Source organism: Equus caballus, chromosome 18, assembly GCF_041296265.1.
Source record: "Equus caballus isolate H_3958 breed thoroughbred chromosome 18, TB-T2T, whole genome shotgun sequence".
Classification (NCBI taxonomy): Eukaryota; Metazoa; Chordata; class Mammalia; order Perissodactyla; family Equidae; genus Equus; species Equus caballus.
The window spans coordinates 4399592-4415451 of NC_091701.1; the positions used below are offsets into that span (position 1 = coordinate 4399592).

Sequence of the window (15860 nt, forward strand, 5' to 3'; positions counted from 1 at the left end):
GGGGAAAGAGAAGGAGAAAGCTAAGAGGTGTGTGTGGGGAAGACGGACCTAAAGAGGGGCTCTAATCCTCAGAGAGAGGGAGTGTGGCCTCAGTGACCACCTGCCTGGTCTGGGGCTCTGGGGAAGTCATGCCCTCTCTGAGCGCTCGTTTCCTCCTCTGCAATGGGAACAGGACTTCCTGCCCCACGGGCTTGTGGGGAGGGTCCAGCGGAAGTGAATGTGGCCAGTGCCTGGTCCCTGGAGGGGCTGTTCTTTCCCAGGGAGCATCTTGGGAACCACACCTGAGAACCCACAGACGCGGACCATTCCGGCTTTTGCGATTTGAGCTGTTTGTCTTTGCTTAGGACGGGATTCTTGAAATTGAACTGTAATGCATTTTTTCCCTTTCCCTGAGAAAGCTAATTTGGGAGATGGTGGGATCACCTCCCTGAGGAGTGAGGTCAGAGCCCCTGAGCCAGGGCCTGAGTGAAGGGATGGGGTGGGGCTGGGGTGTGAGGGGCCGGATGAGGGGCCCAGAACTGGGGACAGAGGTGAGGGTCTCCCGTCATTCGTTCCTTCATTCGAGAAGCCGGATGTGTGGCAGAAGCACCCGGGCTTGAGAGCCCTGGGTGGGCGCTGGCCTGGCCACCGTGCCTCAGTGTGTCTGTCCGAGAACTGGGGAGCACGGGGTCCCGTCACTGAAGTAAGGTGAATCCCCAGCTCCTGAAAGGGGTGACGGCAGAGCTGAGTTCTGCCGGGTCCAGCTGGCTCCAGGTGGTTCAGGAGGAGGGAACGATCTTAGTGTCTCCGTGGCACTTGGTGATTTACTAAGATCCTGCATGCCTGCCATTTTCCTCCTGTTTCTCTTGGTGACCAGTGAGGTAGGCAGCACTGATTGTGGTTCCGTTTGGCAGATGAGAACACTGAGGCTCAGGGTCCCTCACAGCCATCAGGCGTGGCCTCAGGTTGGCCTTTCCCAGGTGCTGCCACCCCCATCCCTGCATCCAGGGAGTGAGAGGATGCTTCGAAGAGACCATTACAGTGCAAGTGTGGCTGATTTCAAATGAAAATCAGTGTGTGAGGGCTGCCCCGTGGGGCAAATCTGGGTGTGTGCATGTGTATGTGAGCACTTGCCTGCACGTGTGTGTGTGTGTGTGTGTGTATATGGGAGGAGGGTGGGACCCTTGGTTGCCCCAGGAGGCCAGCACATCAAAGGAGAAGGTGACCCTGCAGAGCTGGCCCTTCACTGGGTCGGGATTTCCACATGGTGCTGGGACCCCCCACCTGGGTTCCCACAGGAGTCGAGGGACCCCAGAGGGTCAGGGTCAGATTTGGACGAAGCTAGCTGGACTCTGCACTCCCCAGGGAGCCTCAAGTAGAGGGAGAGCTGGGCACAGATACCCGAGCTCCCACCTCCCACGAAGACAGAGTGGGAACAGGGCCACCTGTGGGTGGGGGAGACTGAAGGACGAGTTAATGGTTGAGTCTTGATCTAAACTGAGAAACAGAATCCACGATTAATTGGATGCATTTGGTGAACCTGGGACAAGACCCAAATATTGTTGTTTCTCTGAAATATTAACTAAGCTGGGAGTTTATTTATTTGTGTCCCTCCGTTTCCCCCCAAGGACTCAGTGGAGCAGTCTGTTCTGGAATCTGGCCTGGCTAAGCTGGAATGTCACTACCGTCCCCAAATTGACCAGCCCAGCCCTCCTGGTTGGCTGGACTGTGGGCCTGGAGGAGGCCACAGCCCAGGGGGACCCTGGGCCCTTCCCGAGGATGTTGGGGGCAGCACTGCCCTGGATCTGGTGGACGGGTGGGGCCCCCCTGGTGCCTGGTCCTGGCGCTGCTGGCCTGGGCACTGTGGAGGCCGCCCTGAGACGTGGGTGCAGGGTTGCAGGGCCTGGCTGGGAGAGCTGAGTCAGCACGATGGGAAACCCGTGGTCAGCAGCAGGACAGAACCCAATGCCTGCAGCTCGACTGTGCCACTGCACTCATGGGTCACCCTGCCCGCTGTGAGCCGCAAGAAACCAGGGAGACCACGTCACCTTCTGCAGCCGGTTCAGTGCCACTCCTGGGCAACTTGGTGGAGGGAGAGGCCTCTGGGCAGCAGATGTGCACGCTGAGACCTGGGCTTCTGGCTCCTGCTCTCCCCTCCCTCCCTCTGGGACTGGGGGCAGTTACTGACCCCTTCTTGCTTTGGCTTGCTCTTCCATAACATGGTGTCACTGGCCTCCCTGCTAGACCCCGAGTTTTCGAGTCGGGAGGCTGGTGACCCTGACACCCACACAGAGCAGGCCCTTAAAGTGAACTGGAGTGTGAGGTTCCAGTGTGTCAGGGAAGGGAAGGGTTTTGCAAAGCACCTCATACAGCGTGCCAAAGTGGAAGGCCCACCGGGTTCAGATCCCAGCTCTGCTCCTCCCAGGACCTTGACTTTGGGCAAGTTACTAGTCCCTTCTGAGCTTCGGTTTTCCTATTTGTGAGGATTAATGGGAGAGGGGTGTCTCCATTTCACACCTGAGGCCTCTGAAGGCTGGGGTGCTGGCTCGTGGGCCCAGCCCTCCCCTGGGGTGGGGTGGCCGAGGTGCCTTAGGTGGGTGTGGGGTGCTCAGCTGTGCCTGTGCCCTCTGCATGTGTCCTGTTGGGCCATCCTGCTCAGGTCCAGGCTGGCCTTGGCCCTCACAGCAGTGGAGGAGGCCAGCCCCAGCTTGGGTTCCAGATAGTGGGGCTTGAGGCCTCAGGGGGGAAGGAAGGGGAGGGTATTGGCTGGAGAGGGGTCCCCCACTTCCCACCCCCTTCAGCCCACCCCACCCCCGGCCCTCTGCCTGTGGCAGTAGGAATCCCTTCCAGCTCTGAGATGATCAAAGTGTCCAGAGGTGTAGCATGAGGTGGCCAGGGGCCGACGTCCTGGGATCTGGGGTTCGGCATCCCCCAGGCCTTGCCCCATCTGCTCTTTTCTACTTTGCTCCTTTGGCATAGGACTGTGATTTTTGTCTTTTTTTTAAAGGAATTGGTAACTCTGGCCGCTCAGCTTTCGTTACTGTTGAACTGTTTCTCCTGGTATAGAGGGCCCTGGGAAGGAAGGGGACAGGTGGGCTGAGCCCAGGAGAGGCAGCCCCTCCCCCCAGGCGTAGAGGGCGTGCTGGTGTTTGCTGTGATTTCTCGGGGCCTCTTCCGTCTTGTGGGTGCATGTGTGTGTGCGCGCGCGAGCGCGTGGTCTCTGCCACCCCTCCTGGTCCTCACTGCCTCTCCTGGAGCCTCTGGAGGGAGCCAGCACATCCAGGCTAGTGGAGGCCTGTGGGCCAGATCCCTGAGGGCCTCCTTAGCCTTGAGACGGGGCTCCAGGGCTAAGGCTCCCAGAACCCTGGGCAGTCAGAGATGGAGGGGCCTTTTGTGCTTACCTGGTGTCGCCTCCCTCCTCCGATTATGGAGGTGGGCCCCTGGGACCTGGAGGATGGTAGCTGGCCCAGGCGTCTGGCAGCCCTTGCATCGTCCCCTGCAGCCTCCAGGCTGGGCCTGGGAGGCCCCTGCTCCTGCTGGCTGTGCACTGACCTCCTGCGTCTGCTGGGAGTGGGAGGACAGTTCCCCCTGCCCCCCTATTTCTCTAAAACCAGCCGGCTTGCCAGCGCAAGAATAGAGGGGTGCAAGGTTCGCAGGAGGAAGCCTGGCAGAGCCCCCCGTTCCCTTGGACATCCCCTGCATCTGACAGGGTCAGGGCAGCCACGGGAACCCCTAGCCTGTTCTTCGTCCCCTCTTGCTTCCCCCTGCCGCCCCCCCTCCTTCAGCGTCCCTTGAGCCTATTACTGGTTGATCAAGCACCCCCTCCCCATCCAGTCCCTTCCCAACTCTCCTGCAGCCTCCGCTCTGGTGAAATGCAGTAGAATTAACCCTGGGCTGGGGGCAGGGCCACCATGTTGAGCTGTGGGGCCCTGAACCAGCGAGTCCCCACCCATGATCCTCTGTCTGCAAAGTGGGGTGCCCTCACGGCTACTGGGACTGTGGACAGTCCGGGCTGAGGCAGGGAGTCCCTTAGCGCAGCTCCCAGGCCGATGAGGGCATGGGAGTGGCCATGGGGCTGGGGAGGGGTGGGGGTGGCCCTCAGCACTGCCATGTGTGCACGTGTGTGTGTGTGTGTGTGTGTGTGTGTGCGTGCGCGTGGTATGCATGTCTGTGCTTCCGTGGGCAGGAGTGGGTGGGAGCTGTTTAAAACTGACTCTGGGCTTTGACTCCTTTGAAAAACAAAATGACAACAATAACCAAAATAGTAGCATTGTGTTTGGAAAAAAGGCCACAGATCTTTCGTCCTTTTGCTGTTTAATAGTTCTAATGTGACAGATGTGGACGTGGAGGATTCCAGTTGGCAAAATAAACGAATAACTTGGTTAAGCTTCTCAGACAGGAGCAGATGTACACAAAGGCCTAGGGATCCAGAGGGACATGTGAGTCCCTGTGCCTGGGTGGGATCAGGGAAGGCTACCTGGAGGAGGTGATAGGAAGGGCCCACACAGCCTGGCATCAGTAGGGAAGCCAGGTTTCCTGAGCAGGATTGTGGGGTTGCCCGTGGTCCTGCCCAGGTCAGGCCTTCTTGGCCCGGGAGGAAGGATGCAGGCGGCGCCTTCACCTGCCCTACCCTGCCTCTGGCCCTGTGCTCCACTGAGCTGAGGGCTGGCCGGTGCTTCACTTCTCTGCACAGGCTGTTCCCTGCTGAGCTCAGGAAGCAGCTGATGAGGGGCTGGTGGGAGGTGGGTGACTGGAGGGGCAGATCCCACCCCTCTGTTGATGGCCAGCGTCCTGGAGCTGGGCTGAGAATAGTGCCCACACTTGCCTGGAGGGGCCAGGTGGGGTGGTGGCTCTGGGCCACTGTGCTCACTTCTCTGAACAGGTGGTGTGGAGGGCTGGGCCAAGGGTGAGGCCTGCCTGTCCTCAGCAGGCACCACCCAGCACGACAAAAGAGGCCCGGAGTGGCCCTGCATCACCAACTCCCCGGGCCTCGCCCTGGCCGGGAGCCTCTGAACCTGTCTGCAGGAGGCCTGCCCCCGGGCGTGGCGCTGGGAGGTGGACGGTTGGGCCCTTCAGAGCTGCTCTGTTCAGAGCTGCTTGTGGAGGCTGCTGCTGGTCCTAAGAGGCTGGTGCTTTCAGCTGCTGTTTGCTTTCCATGGGGCCTTTACCAGCTTCCCGTTTTGTCAGCGGGCCGGGGGCCTGCAGAGCCCTGGGGTGAGGAGGCTGCTGAGAGCAGGCTGGGGCGGGAGAGGGAGGTGGGGCGGCGGGTGGTAGCTGTCCACGAGAAATGCCGTGTGTAAGCCCTAGTGAGTCATGGGGAACAGGTGCGGCCGGCACCAGGCACCAGGCAAGGCATGTGTGGGCTGGGGGTGGGGGTGGGGTGGGGGCGGGGGCAGGATGGGGGTAGGGTGGTGAGTAGGTGGGAGAAGCTGCCAGAGCTTTCTGGCTTGGGTGGGAGGAATCCCAGGTCAAGATGGGGATAAGGGGGCAGGAGGGAAGCCAGCCACCACTCTGTGCTGGGCCCTCTTAGCCACACAGCCACACTTCATCCTCAGTCCCCCCTTGAGGGAGAGGGCTTGGCTTCATTTGACTGATGGGGCTCAGGGCTCAGAAAGGTGAAGTTCCCTGCCCAGGTGGCACAGCCTGCTCCCTGCACCTCCACCCAGGGCCTCTCCCACCAGAAGGGGTCCAGAGCAGGAGCTGCCGCTCCCTCCCGCCCTCCCACCCCTTCTCTTAGCCAGCTGTCTGGACCAGACACTGTGAGCTAGTCAGCTGCCCTGAGCTGGGCCATGAGGGGGCAGGTGGGAGCCTGACGGGGGAGTCTGTCCTGGCCGCCCCAGTCATCCTGGCCCCTCTGACCCCCCCTGTGACTTCTCTGGGTACCTCAAACTCACCATGACCCTCAGGTGTCCCCGTCTCACATGGTGACAGCTGCTCAACCCTGGGGTGCCCTTCACCTCTCTCTCTGTCACCATATCTGACCGCTCCTCACCACTTCCTGTCCCTGCCCAAGCCCCTGCCCTGCAGGCTGTCCCGGGACTTTTTGTCATTCAGATCAGCGCTCTCCAGGCCTTCCTAATCGGAGCCAGAGTCTCACAGCCTAGGCTTCCGGGCTCCAGCCAGGGCCCTTTGTGCAGGGATTGGAATGTGTCGCCTCTGGAGCCCGGCTCGGAGTGTGGCTCCTGGCCATCCTGCTGGCTGGTTGCTGTGTGACCCTGGGGAGTTTGAAAAGCAGTGCCTCAGTTTCCTCATCTGCAAAGTGGGGATGAGAATAGTATTTCTTCATAAGGCTGTAGAGTGCATTGATTGATGGATCATGCAATGTGCTCAGCATGGAGCCTGGCACCTGCTGTTTCAGGGCATCCTCCTCCTCCTCTGCGCTCTCCCCCTCTCTTCAGACATACAGGCCTTGCTTTTCCCACCCCAGGGCCTTTGCACCTGCTGTGCCTCTGCTTGGCCCGCTCTTGCTCTTCCTCCAGATAGCCTAGTGTCTCTCTCCTTTACCAGGTCTCTGCTCAGAGGTCACTTCCCTAGGCCCCAGCCCGTGACCAGCTGTAAAAACATGTCAAACATGTCAGTTATGTCTGTCACCATGGGCATGCTTCCCCATGCCTGGTGCACTGGCCCTCCAGGGCAGGGCCTTGCTTTGCTCCCTGCAGCAGAGCCATCCAGGCTGGGGAGGGCGTCCAGGAGGAGCCAAGCCCCAGCCCAGCCCTCACACCTGGGATGAGTCTCAGAGTCCAGGGGTGGGGACTCCTCACTGTGGAGGGGCGCTGGATCTGGTCTGTGAGGGGCGAAGTCAAGTGGGGCCGCTTGGGCTGCTTGGAGAAGCTGGTGATAAGTTCCTGTCTCCCCAGGAGTGGGGCTGGGGGGAGGCCTGGGTAGTTGGGTGGTGCTTGATTGTGGAAGGGGGTGGTCAGCCTCCGTCTGGGTGGTCCTGGCCCTTCCAGAAGCCCTCCTACCCATGTGGACGCCTGTCTGGTTCTGCTGATGACTGGGAATGGGCTCTGCTTGCTGGGAGGTCCCTGAGGGGAGGGAGCTGGGCTCCTCTGTGCCGGCTCGCTCTCTTGGCTCCAGGATTGGGTTTGGGACCTGATGGGCCCCTGCTTACTTAACCTTGAGACCAGGGGCTTTGAGCCTCAGTTTCTCCCTCTGTGGAGCACCTCCCTCTCCTCACAGGATGTGGGGAACACTTGAAGGCTTTTGGACGCTTTCGGATGGGTGGCTGTGCTGTTCTGTGGTCCCCGTCTGCCCTCCGCTGGCCCAGCCCGGCCCCTCCTGGCGCCCCAGCCCGTCCTCCCCAGACTTGGCCTGCTGCCTCTGCTCCCCGTGCTTGGCTCTGGGCTGTTTGGGCCTCCCCATCCCACCCCAGCCCACCCTAGCTTCCTCCGGGGTTTGGGTGGCCCCACCCTGGCTGCTGGCCACAGGCTTATCTGCTGAGCTGGCTGGAATTTCAGGCTCCCTGGGAGGGAGGGAGAAAGGAGAGGGGGAGGGGGGGTTCTGGCCTGAGTCAACTAGAAACTTCTCACCTGGGGGGAGCCCTCCCTTCCACCTGGAGAGATGGCTGTGGAGGAGGAGACCCTGCCCCCTTTCTCAGGGGCAGGTGGGCTGCCAGCCCTCGGGGGGGCCTGTGGAAAGGGCCTGCCCTGGAGGGCAGGGGTCCTCCTGTGCTTGGCTATTGACCCACCATGTCATTTCAGGGCATTGCTGTGGGGCTGAGGTGGGTGGTGGCCAAGTTTTTATGGAGCCAGTTTAAGGACATAAAAAAGGAAAACCAAACACCCCTTTACTCTCGCCAGTATTTCGTAAAGGAGAAGGACAGTCCCTGGCGGAGGAAGGAGACCATTTTGGTGACAGTTGCCCAGGACAGGCCCATTGGCTTCCTCGGTCAGTCAGCTGTTCTTACCAGGGGCCCTCAGAAAAGGAGGCGTCTTTGTGGACGGGTGTCAGGGGACAGCAACTTCCAGAACATGAGTGAGGACATGTTAAAAAAAAACAGATCTCCAGGTCGGGGTAAGGTCTGGAGCTTCCTGGGGGGCAGCCCGCTCAGTTGGCCAGTAGGAACCTGGAATTGCTTTTCTAGTTTTTATTTCATTGCCGAAGTCTTTGCAAACTTCACATTCTCGGGCATAACCCATCTTTTTGGTTGTGTCACAAAGGTCTTCTCTCTACCAGTCAGATTTTTGGGAAGCAGCAAGATGGAGTGTCTGTCTTTTGCAGTAAACCCTGGACACGCCGCCCGTCACTCCCAGGGTCTGTGTACCCCCAGTTGAGACTCACAAGTTGAGTCTGGGCTTTGGAATCCATCAGGTCTGAGCTCCTGGCTCTGCCACTCGTTAGCCGAGTGACCTCTCTGAGCCTGTTTTCTGATCTGTAAAATGGGACCCACAGTTGCCACTTCACGATGCCCTGGTGCTATGAGGCCAACTGTAAGGGGCTGTCAAGGGTGGTGGGCTCCCCTCAAGGTGGGCCCTTGGATCAGGCTCCCTGGGGACATGCCTTGCAGTGCCACCCTCCTGGAGCTTAGAGGGAGGGGCAGATGCCATGCCCTCAGCTGGAATCCCTGGGGAGCTCGGCTGGGCGGCGCTGGGTGCGGGGTGCGCCTGAGAGATGGGATCTGCTGGGGCGGGGTCCCCTCTGGAGTGTGAGCTGAGCTTGCGGCATTTCCCCTGGCAGGAAGGCAGGATGGCCGATGGCTGTCCCCAGAGCCAATGCCTCCTGCCACCACCTCGCTGCCAGTCTCGGAAACTGAGATCCGGAGGAGGCTGGGGAGAGAGAGGGCCCAGGAGACCGGATGAGGCCCTCAGCCTGCTGCAGGGGTGTTGGGGGAGGGAGCTGGCGCAGGGAGGCCCTCCTGCTCCCTCCAGCAGACCTGCCTGCTCAAGCCCTGAGCTGCTGTCGGTTTCCCTTTCTCTGGTTCTCTCTCTGCGCCCCTTCCTCATTCTGGGTTCTTCTTTCACAGCACCTCCTGGCATCGGCTCTGCTCCTTGCCTGGCTCCCTGGCCTCCCTGTGGTTCCTGCCACCTTCTTACTGTGCCCAGAGGCCACTGAAGGGCTATGGGCAGGAGCCCTGTCAGGGAGCGTGTGTGCATGTCCACGCGTGTGTGCATGGGAGCCTGTGGGTGTGCAGGAGGCACTGCATGGGGGCCTGAGAGCTGGGAGCATTCCTCCTGCCTCCTGGGGGTGGAATGCTGTTCCTGGCTCTTGCCCAAGGCCAGTGTTTCAACATTTATCTTTCTTAAAATTCATCGAGTCTTTGGAAAGTGATCAGGCAAAGGCTGATGCATGGCCAGCCTGGTGCAGCAGGAGGGCTGCGGGTGCCACTGGCCAGGGCCTCTCCGCCGTGTGTTGGGACTTGTTCTCTGGGCCCTGGGCGCGGCTCCCACGCAGGACCCTGAGCTGCTTCTCCCCGCTACTGGCCACCGTGGGGCCAGAGCCGGGCCCAGGGTTCGGGGGACTGCCTGCTTCCTGGGGAAGCCAGGCCCCTCATTCCAGCCCCTCTCTCCGTGGTCCCCTCCTACCCTAAGGGCGCAGCAGCAGCTCTGGGGCTGCTAACTGTGCCAGCCTTGTCTGCAGGCTGCCAGCCATGGGCCGGGCATTGCCGCCCTGAGGCGGAGCTGCCGACACCTCCCTGGGAGTGGGCTCACTGGGCTCTCGGGGGAGAAGCAGGGTGCGCCTGGCTGGGTGAGAAGAGGAAGCTACCCCCTTTTGTAGACACTGCCAGCCCTGGGACAAGAGCCACACCCAAGGAGCGACACCCAGCGAAAGGACCCACACCCAGCGAAAGGACCCAGGAGTCAGGAGACCTGGTCCACTCCTGGCCAGTGTGCAGCTCGCCTCAGTGCTCTGTACCTCCTCTCCTCGCTCGTAAAGTAGGAGTGCCATATGCCCACGTTAGAAGAGGCCGAGGGGCTCGGACTGCAGCCCAGGGCCAAGAAGGGTTCAGCCAGGCCGAGGGGTGTCCCTGGGCCTGGAGGCCTGTTGGAGGAGCCCATTGTCTCTCTGCAGCCCCACCATGCTCAGCACACACCAGGTGGTGTGGACTCAGCTGGGATACAGTGATGGGGCCAGAGGGCGGCTGCTGGGGTTGTCAATCTAGCTCCCACAGCAGACGGGATCTGAGCCACACTTGTTCACGGCCACCACAAAGGCACAGAGTCCTGGCTCTGCTCCTTCTCAGCTGTGTGGCCAAATTCCTTAATGTCTCAGCCTTACTTTTCTTATCTCTAAAGTGGGGGAAGAATGTGTAGCTCAAGGCGTGGCCTAAAACTGAAATGAGCTGCCTAGGCGCAAGGACGCCCAGTAGCAATGAGCACACCTCCCCTCAAGGGAGCCCGGGCTCCTTGGAGCAATGGCTGATTCAAGCGCACGCTGAACCTGGAGCCTCTTATGTCAGAAAGCAAGGAGCTGCTCAGAGACTAGTTGGGATGCATTCAGAGGTGCCCACTGGCCAAATTGGGACAGTTGGAGCGTCAAAAAGAATAATGAAGGTAGAAGATTATAACACACTGAATGCAAAATGGAGGCAGGAGTCAGTGATGTCCCCGCTCCCCACTCCCCAGGGGCTCGACCAGGGGAGCTCTTTGCAGAGTGAAGCCCTGGGTGGCCTGGGCTCAGGCAAAGGTGGGGGTGCGGTGCTGCACAGACTGATGTGCGCCCGGAGCACCGGGGACTGGTTAAACATGTGGCGTCTACTTCAGCAGGTCTTGGGGGGAGCCTGAAATTCTGTTTCTACCAGGCTCCCTGATGACTGGGAAGCTGCCGCTCCGTGGACCCCGCTTTGAGGAGCAAAGTGTTAATTGACGGTAAAGGCACTGGGCGGAAAGTTGTTGGCCTGGGACATTCACACGGTGACAGTGAATCGCCCCTCAGATGACTAATTAATTACCAAAAGTTACCTTTACAGCAGAGATCTGGCAAACACCGCTTGACCGAGTGGCCCAGCTCAGCATACGGAGCAGGGGACATCCACTGCAATGCGGTTGGAAGGACACAGCATTACTTCTGTAAGATTCTTGCCCGAACAATGTTTAACCTGTCGACAAAAATAATCCATAACCAATCTATAAATGAAAATTCGGGTGAGTTTATTCTGGGCCAAATGTGAGGACCATGGCCCGGGGCCTTTTTTCCTGAAGGAACAAAAGGCACCAAAGAAGTGGGTGCACAGAGTGGTTATATACCTCCAGAGAGGACGTTTCACATAGGATTGAAATGTCCGCTTTACAATACTCACGAGACTGCTCTGTCGGCACAGCGATTGATGGACACAACAGGTAGTAGGTCTGCCATCTCAGTGGACACAGCAGGTGGCAGGTCTCTTGTCTCGAGCTGGGTGGTCACAGACGAGCGTAGCAATCAGTTCCTTGCGTAGGGAGAGATGCTTACCCTTAAGGGAATGCCAGTGGGGAGGAAGTTGCACCTTTATCTTAAGGGCCTTTGTTCTTGTCTGTGGGACACAGCACATGCGTAAAGCAGATATACAATGCACGCTCAACGGCCACCTCAGGCCCTATTGGAAAAACGGAGTCAGGCCGAGTCAGGTTTACACCAAATGGCTCCCTCATAGACTCCAGTATATCCTATTGCCGTTTCTATTTGTCAAGCCTAAACTTAACCGCAAGGAAATAATCAGACGAATCTAGAGTGGGGAGCATTTCAAGTGACTGGTTTGTACTCTTAAAAATGTCAGTGACTTGAAAGAGAAAAAAATATGTAAACTAGCAATCAGTAGCTGTTGGGGGAAATATTCTGGATTAGAGGAGACAAGAGACGTGACAACCACAAGCCATGTGTGAACCGTGTTTGGATCCCAGATAGAAAAACAAACAAATAACCCAGACGTGAGGGACATTTTGGGGGACAGGTGGGGATATGTGGACATGGACTGTGTAGTAAATAACAGTATTAAGTACTGAGCACAGCCCAGGCGGGCGGTCCGGCGGGGACCTAGGAGACCACCCTGACTCTTAGGAAATGTGCCGAAGCGCCTTGGGGCGAAGTGTTTTGGGGTAAAGGGTCATGATGTCTGCTGCTTACTTTCCGGTGGTTCAGCAAAGCCACAGGCGAACGAACCAGACTGTTCGTGAAGAGAGAGATAAGACAAGTGTGGCCGAGGGGGAATGAGTGGTGAGCTCTGGGGAGGGCGTGTGGCAGTTTGTTGTACTCGTTTTCAACATGCTTTGAGGTTTATATTTCAATACAAGAAGCTGGGAGGGGGCCTGTGCCGGTGGGGGGTGGTGAGTGGTGGGCTTGGGGGGCTCGCCTGTCCCCTCCCTGCTTTCTCTCTTGCATGGCTCCTGGGCAGGCTGGGCAGAATATCCCCTCCCGGCATGTCTGCCTGGTGGAGGGGCAGCTCCGGTCACCAGGGGGCCTTTGGCCTGATTCCGGTGTCCCCTCGTCACTTTTCCCTCTTGGGGTGTCTCCCTCAGAACAGGGCCCAGCTGTGTGCTGAGTGATCAGTGGGAAAACCTGGCCTTCCAGCTGCTTGTCCATCTGTCTGTCTGTCTGCCTGCCCCTGCCTGCCTGGGGCCTCTGTGAGGGTGTGAGAATGTGCATCCTGTCGCTGTGGTCCCCTGACCACAAGCTCTGCCGGGAGGAAGAAGTGGGGTGGTGACGCCCAGCTGCCCTGGCGCGGCTCACTCTGTGACCAGCCCTGACTGAGGCGCGGCCAGGCGGCTGCCGGGAGGAGGTGATTAGAAAGGTTCAGGTCCGAGGGCGTCTCAGCAGCTGGATGGTGGGTTCCTTGGGGGGAGCTGGATGAGGCCCTTGCCAGTGTGTGTGAGTGTGAGTGTGTGTGTGTGGGTTGGGGTTCTGGAGATGCTCTGGGTGAGGGGTGGGTGGGTCCTCATCTCTGCTGGCCGTGTGAGATGCCTCCTGCAGCAGCCGTGACTAGGGGTGCCCCGGCCGCTGGAGGAGCCCCCAGCTTTCCTGCCTGGCCCAGAGCCTGGCGACCAGGGCTTGCGGGCCTTGCCTCTGTTGGGCTTCCCTCCAGGGACCCTGGACTTGGCTCCTCTCCTCAGCCTTGGGTTCTAGAAAGTACTTATTTCTGTGCTTTGCCATGCCATTCATATGTGGGGATGTGTCCCACCAATGCAGAGGGCCCGACCCCTCTCTGGGAGGAGGGTGGGGTCAGAGCCTCCAGGAGAGATCACCTGGAGCTCAGGGCCCAGCGGTCCGAGCAGGGTGCCCAGGGTCAGCCCAGCCGGCGAGCGCCTGCAGACATGCTCATCTGCACTGTCGGCTGGGCTCGAGTGGCTTGGGTAGGGCGGGGTCTGTGGGAGCCCCTTTTCCAGTGTTGGAGCCCAGGAGCAGCAGAGCAGCTCTGTGCTCACTCCTGACTGTGAGACCTCAGGCTCTTTCCTGAGTTATCTGTGGTCACCAGCCATTGTCACAGGGAGGTGAAGACACTTACCTGTGAGGGAGTGCTTGGTGTCTGTAAAGTGCTGTGCTCCATGGGCAGTGAGTGATACACTGCTCCTTGTTCAAACAAGACTGGCCCTGGAGGGTCTTCCTGTCCCTCTGGGCTTGGTGGCCGTGCAGCGTGGCACTTGGCATCGTGGGCTTGCTGTCCCCGGGGCTGTTTGCTGGCTAGTCAGAGGCCAGGAGAGGGCTTGGCAGGACACCCGCCTGTTCAGTGGGGAGTAGGCCATTCCTGGCCTCTGAGGATGCCCTGGGCTGTGAGAAAGGCCACAGCTGAGCACTGGGGAAGGGGCACGCCCCTCCCCTGCCACAGGAAGCTCCTGCTGAGCCCCAGGGGGCCCCAGGGAGGGGCTGCCAGCCTTCGCTGCCTGGCTCAGTGAGGCTGAACTGTGAATGTTGTCAGAAGGAGGTTCATGGTGCCACCAGCTCCTCTCTGCCCTGCCCTGGATTGTCCCTCTTGAGACACTTTAGCTCCACTCTTATCTGGCTGAACCGAGGATGTGGTGACAGGAGACGGGGTGGTGCTGAGAGGCCTTCCTGGACTGCTGGCACAAGGGCTGCTGCACTCATCCCCACTCCCTGCCCCTGGGCTAACCCCGAGGTGCACCTGTCCTCCATCGCAGCATCCAGAAAGCTTTGTGATAAGGGTGACCCAGGAGGGTCGGGGGGGGGGGACCCCCTGCCGCATGAGAGAGACCAAGAGAGTGGGAGTCCTGACGCTGCTCTGGGCCCTCCTGCTCACCTAACTCCTGCTCATCCTTCAAAACCCAGCTCAGTCATCCCCAGTCCCCTGAGCCCTGGGGGCCGGGCCCACCTGGACCCCCGGAGGCCCCTGCTGCCCCCGAGGCCTGTCTGTGAGCTTGGCACGGGGACGCTCCACTAACCGTGTGCTGGGTGGGGGAGCCCCTGCGTGCCCGCGGCCATGGCCACAGCTTCCGGCTCAGCAAGCAGGGGGCTCTGAGTGTGGGCGTGCAGGCTGGATGGAGGCGCTGGTGGGGGCTGGAGAGATCAGCCTCGGGGCCTCCCCGCGGGACGGGGACAGGTCCTGGCATGGCTGAGCAGCTTCTCAGTGGCAGGGAGGGTGGTTGTAGTCTGGCCCCAGTGGCCAGTCAGAAAGGCCTCTCCCCAGCGCCGGGGCGTGGCAGGAGGCCCAGCTATGGAGGGTGGGAAGTAGGAAGTGGGTGGCCATCCAGGCTGTGGGATTTTGGTGGACTGAATTTTGTCCTGGCCCTTTTCTGGGGCTGGTGGTGCCCACTTGTTTTTCCCTCCAGTAGCCACACTGGGAGCTCCCTGAGGTCAAGGCCCCAGGCTGCGCGTCCCCCTCCCCTCTATAGACTGGGGCAGTGCGTGCAGCCAGGTGAAACCTGGCCCGGGCCGGCATGCACTGACCTGGCGTTTTCCTGAGCCCTGGCCACGTGGTGTCACGGTGATTACTGCCATGTCAGAGGTGGGGACTGAAGTGTGGAGAGGAGGGGAGGCATCAGCCTGAGGTCACACGGAGCCGGGAGCCTTGCCCAGCCTCCGTGCTGGTCATCCCCTCCACACAGCCTCTGCAGGGCCGGGACCCGCTGGAGCCCGCCCAGATTACCCAGAAGCAGACCTCAGATGAACACGAAGGCCAGATCTGGTCCTAATTCTGACGGCCGCCTCTTGGGGACTGTCCGTGTGTCAGGGGAGTACTTTCCATACGTGACCCTCCCATGTTACATAGGAGGAGACTGAGACTGCGAGATGGGGTGTTTTGTTCAAGGTCACAACTCTGCCCTCCAGATCCACAGCTCAGATTAGCCAGCCGCTGCCAAGAATTTGTTGTGTGTCCCCCCTGTGCCCAGCCCTTGCAGGAGCTGGGGACACAGAGAGGGCTGGACACTTCCCCAACCTCAGGCTGTTCATGTGACTGGGGCAGGGCCAGAGGCGAACACTCCGGCACATTGTCTAGCAATGAGGAGAGTAGGTCCCAGGCCCTAAGTGGTACGGAGTGGTGTAGGGGAGAGAGAGGGCAGGGGCAGCTTCACGGAAGAGGTGCTGCCTGAGCAAGGTTTTGACAGGTGAATAGGAGTTTGCTGTGAGTGCGTGCCTGCCCACGTGTACATGTGTACAGTGTGTGTGCACGTGACATCTGTCTGGCATCTCGGGATGCGGTCAGTCTGGGCCTGGCCTGAGGGTGGGTTGGTGTCAGGCCCTGCGCCTGGTTGTGGGAAGGCTGCTCTGAGGCCTTTTCGGGATGGCTGTTGCTTGTGTATGTGCCACAGCCAGGGGCAGAGGCCTGTTTCAGAGGCTGAGCCTGAGGGCAGTGCTCGTGTCTCTGTCTTCAGACAGGCACTTGAGGCTCTGAGAGAGACTGTGCCTTCTCCCAGGGGCCTTCTCGTGGCCTGGCCCAGTCTCACGGTGGTGGCCTTTCTCAGGGCCTTCACATCTCCCTGCAGGCTTCAGCTGTGTGGGTGGGGCTCGCAGCTGTG

The 15860-nt window shown here is 59.9% G+C and overlaps 1 protein-coding gene across 50 annotated transcripts in view; it reads left to right on the forward strand.

Annotated features, from left to right (window-relative positions):
- BIN1 (bridging integrator 1) overlaps window positions 1–15860 on the forward strand; it is a 108040-nt gene that overhangs the window by 60728 nt on the left and 31452 nt on the right. For 2 of the 50 annotated variants that reach the window (XM_070241743.1, XM_070241747.1), the window contains exon 1: window positions 12590–12715. The exons of 45 other annotated variants lie outside the window; for them this stretch is intronic. In XM_070241743.1, coding sequence (XP_070097844.1) covers window positions 12713–12715 — 3 coding nt within the window. In that variant the 5' untranslated portion in view covers window positions 12590–12712. Of the gene's footprint in view, window positions 1–12585; window positions 12716–15860 lie in introns of those variants that run through there. 3 more of the 50 variants (XM_014732374.3, XM_070241756.1, XM_070241760.1) reach the window with 3 other exon arrangements.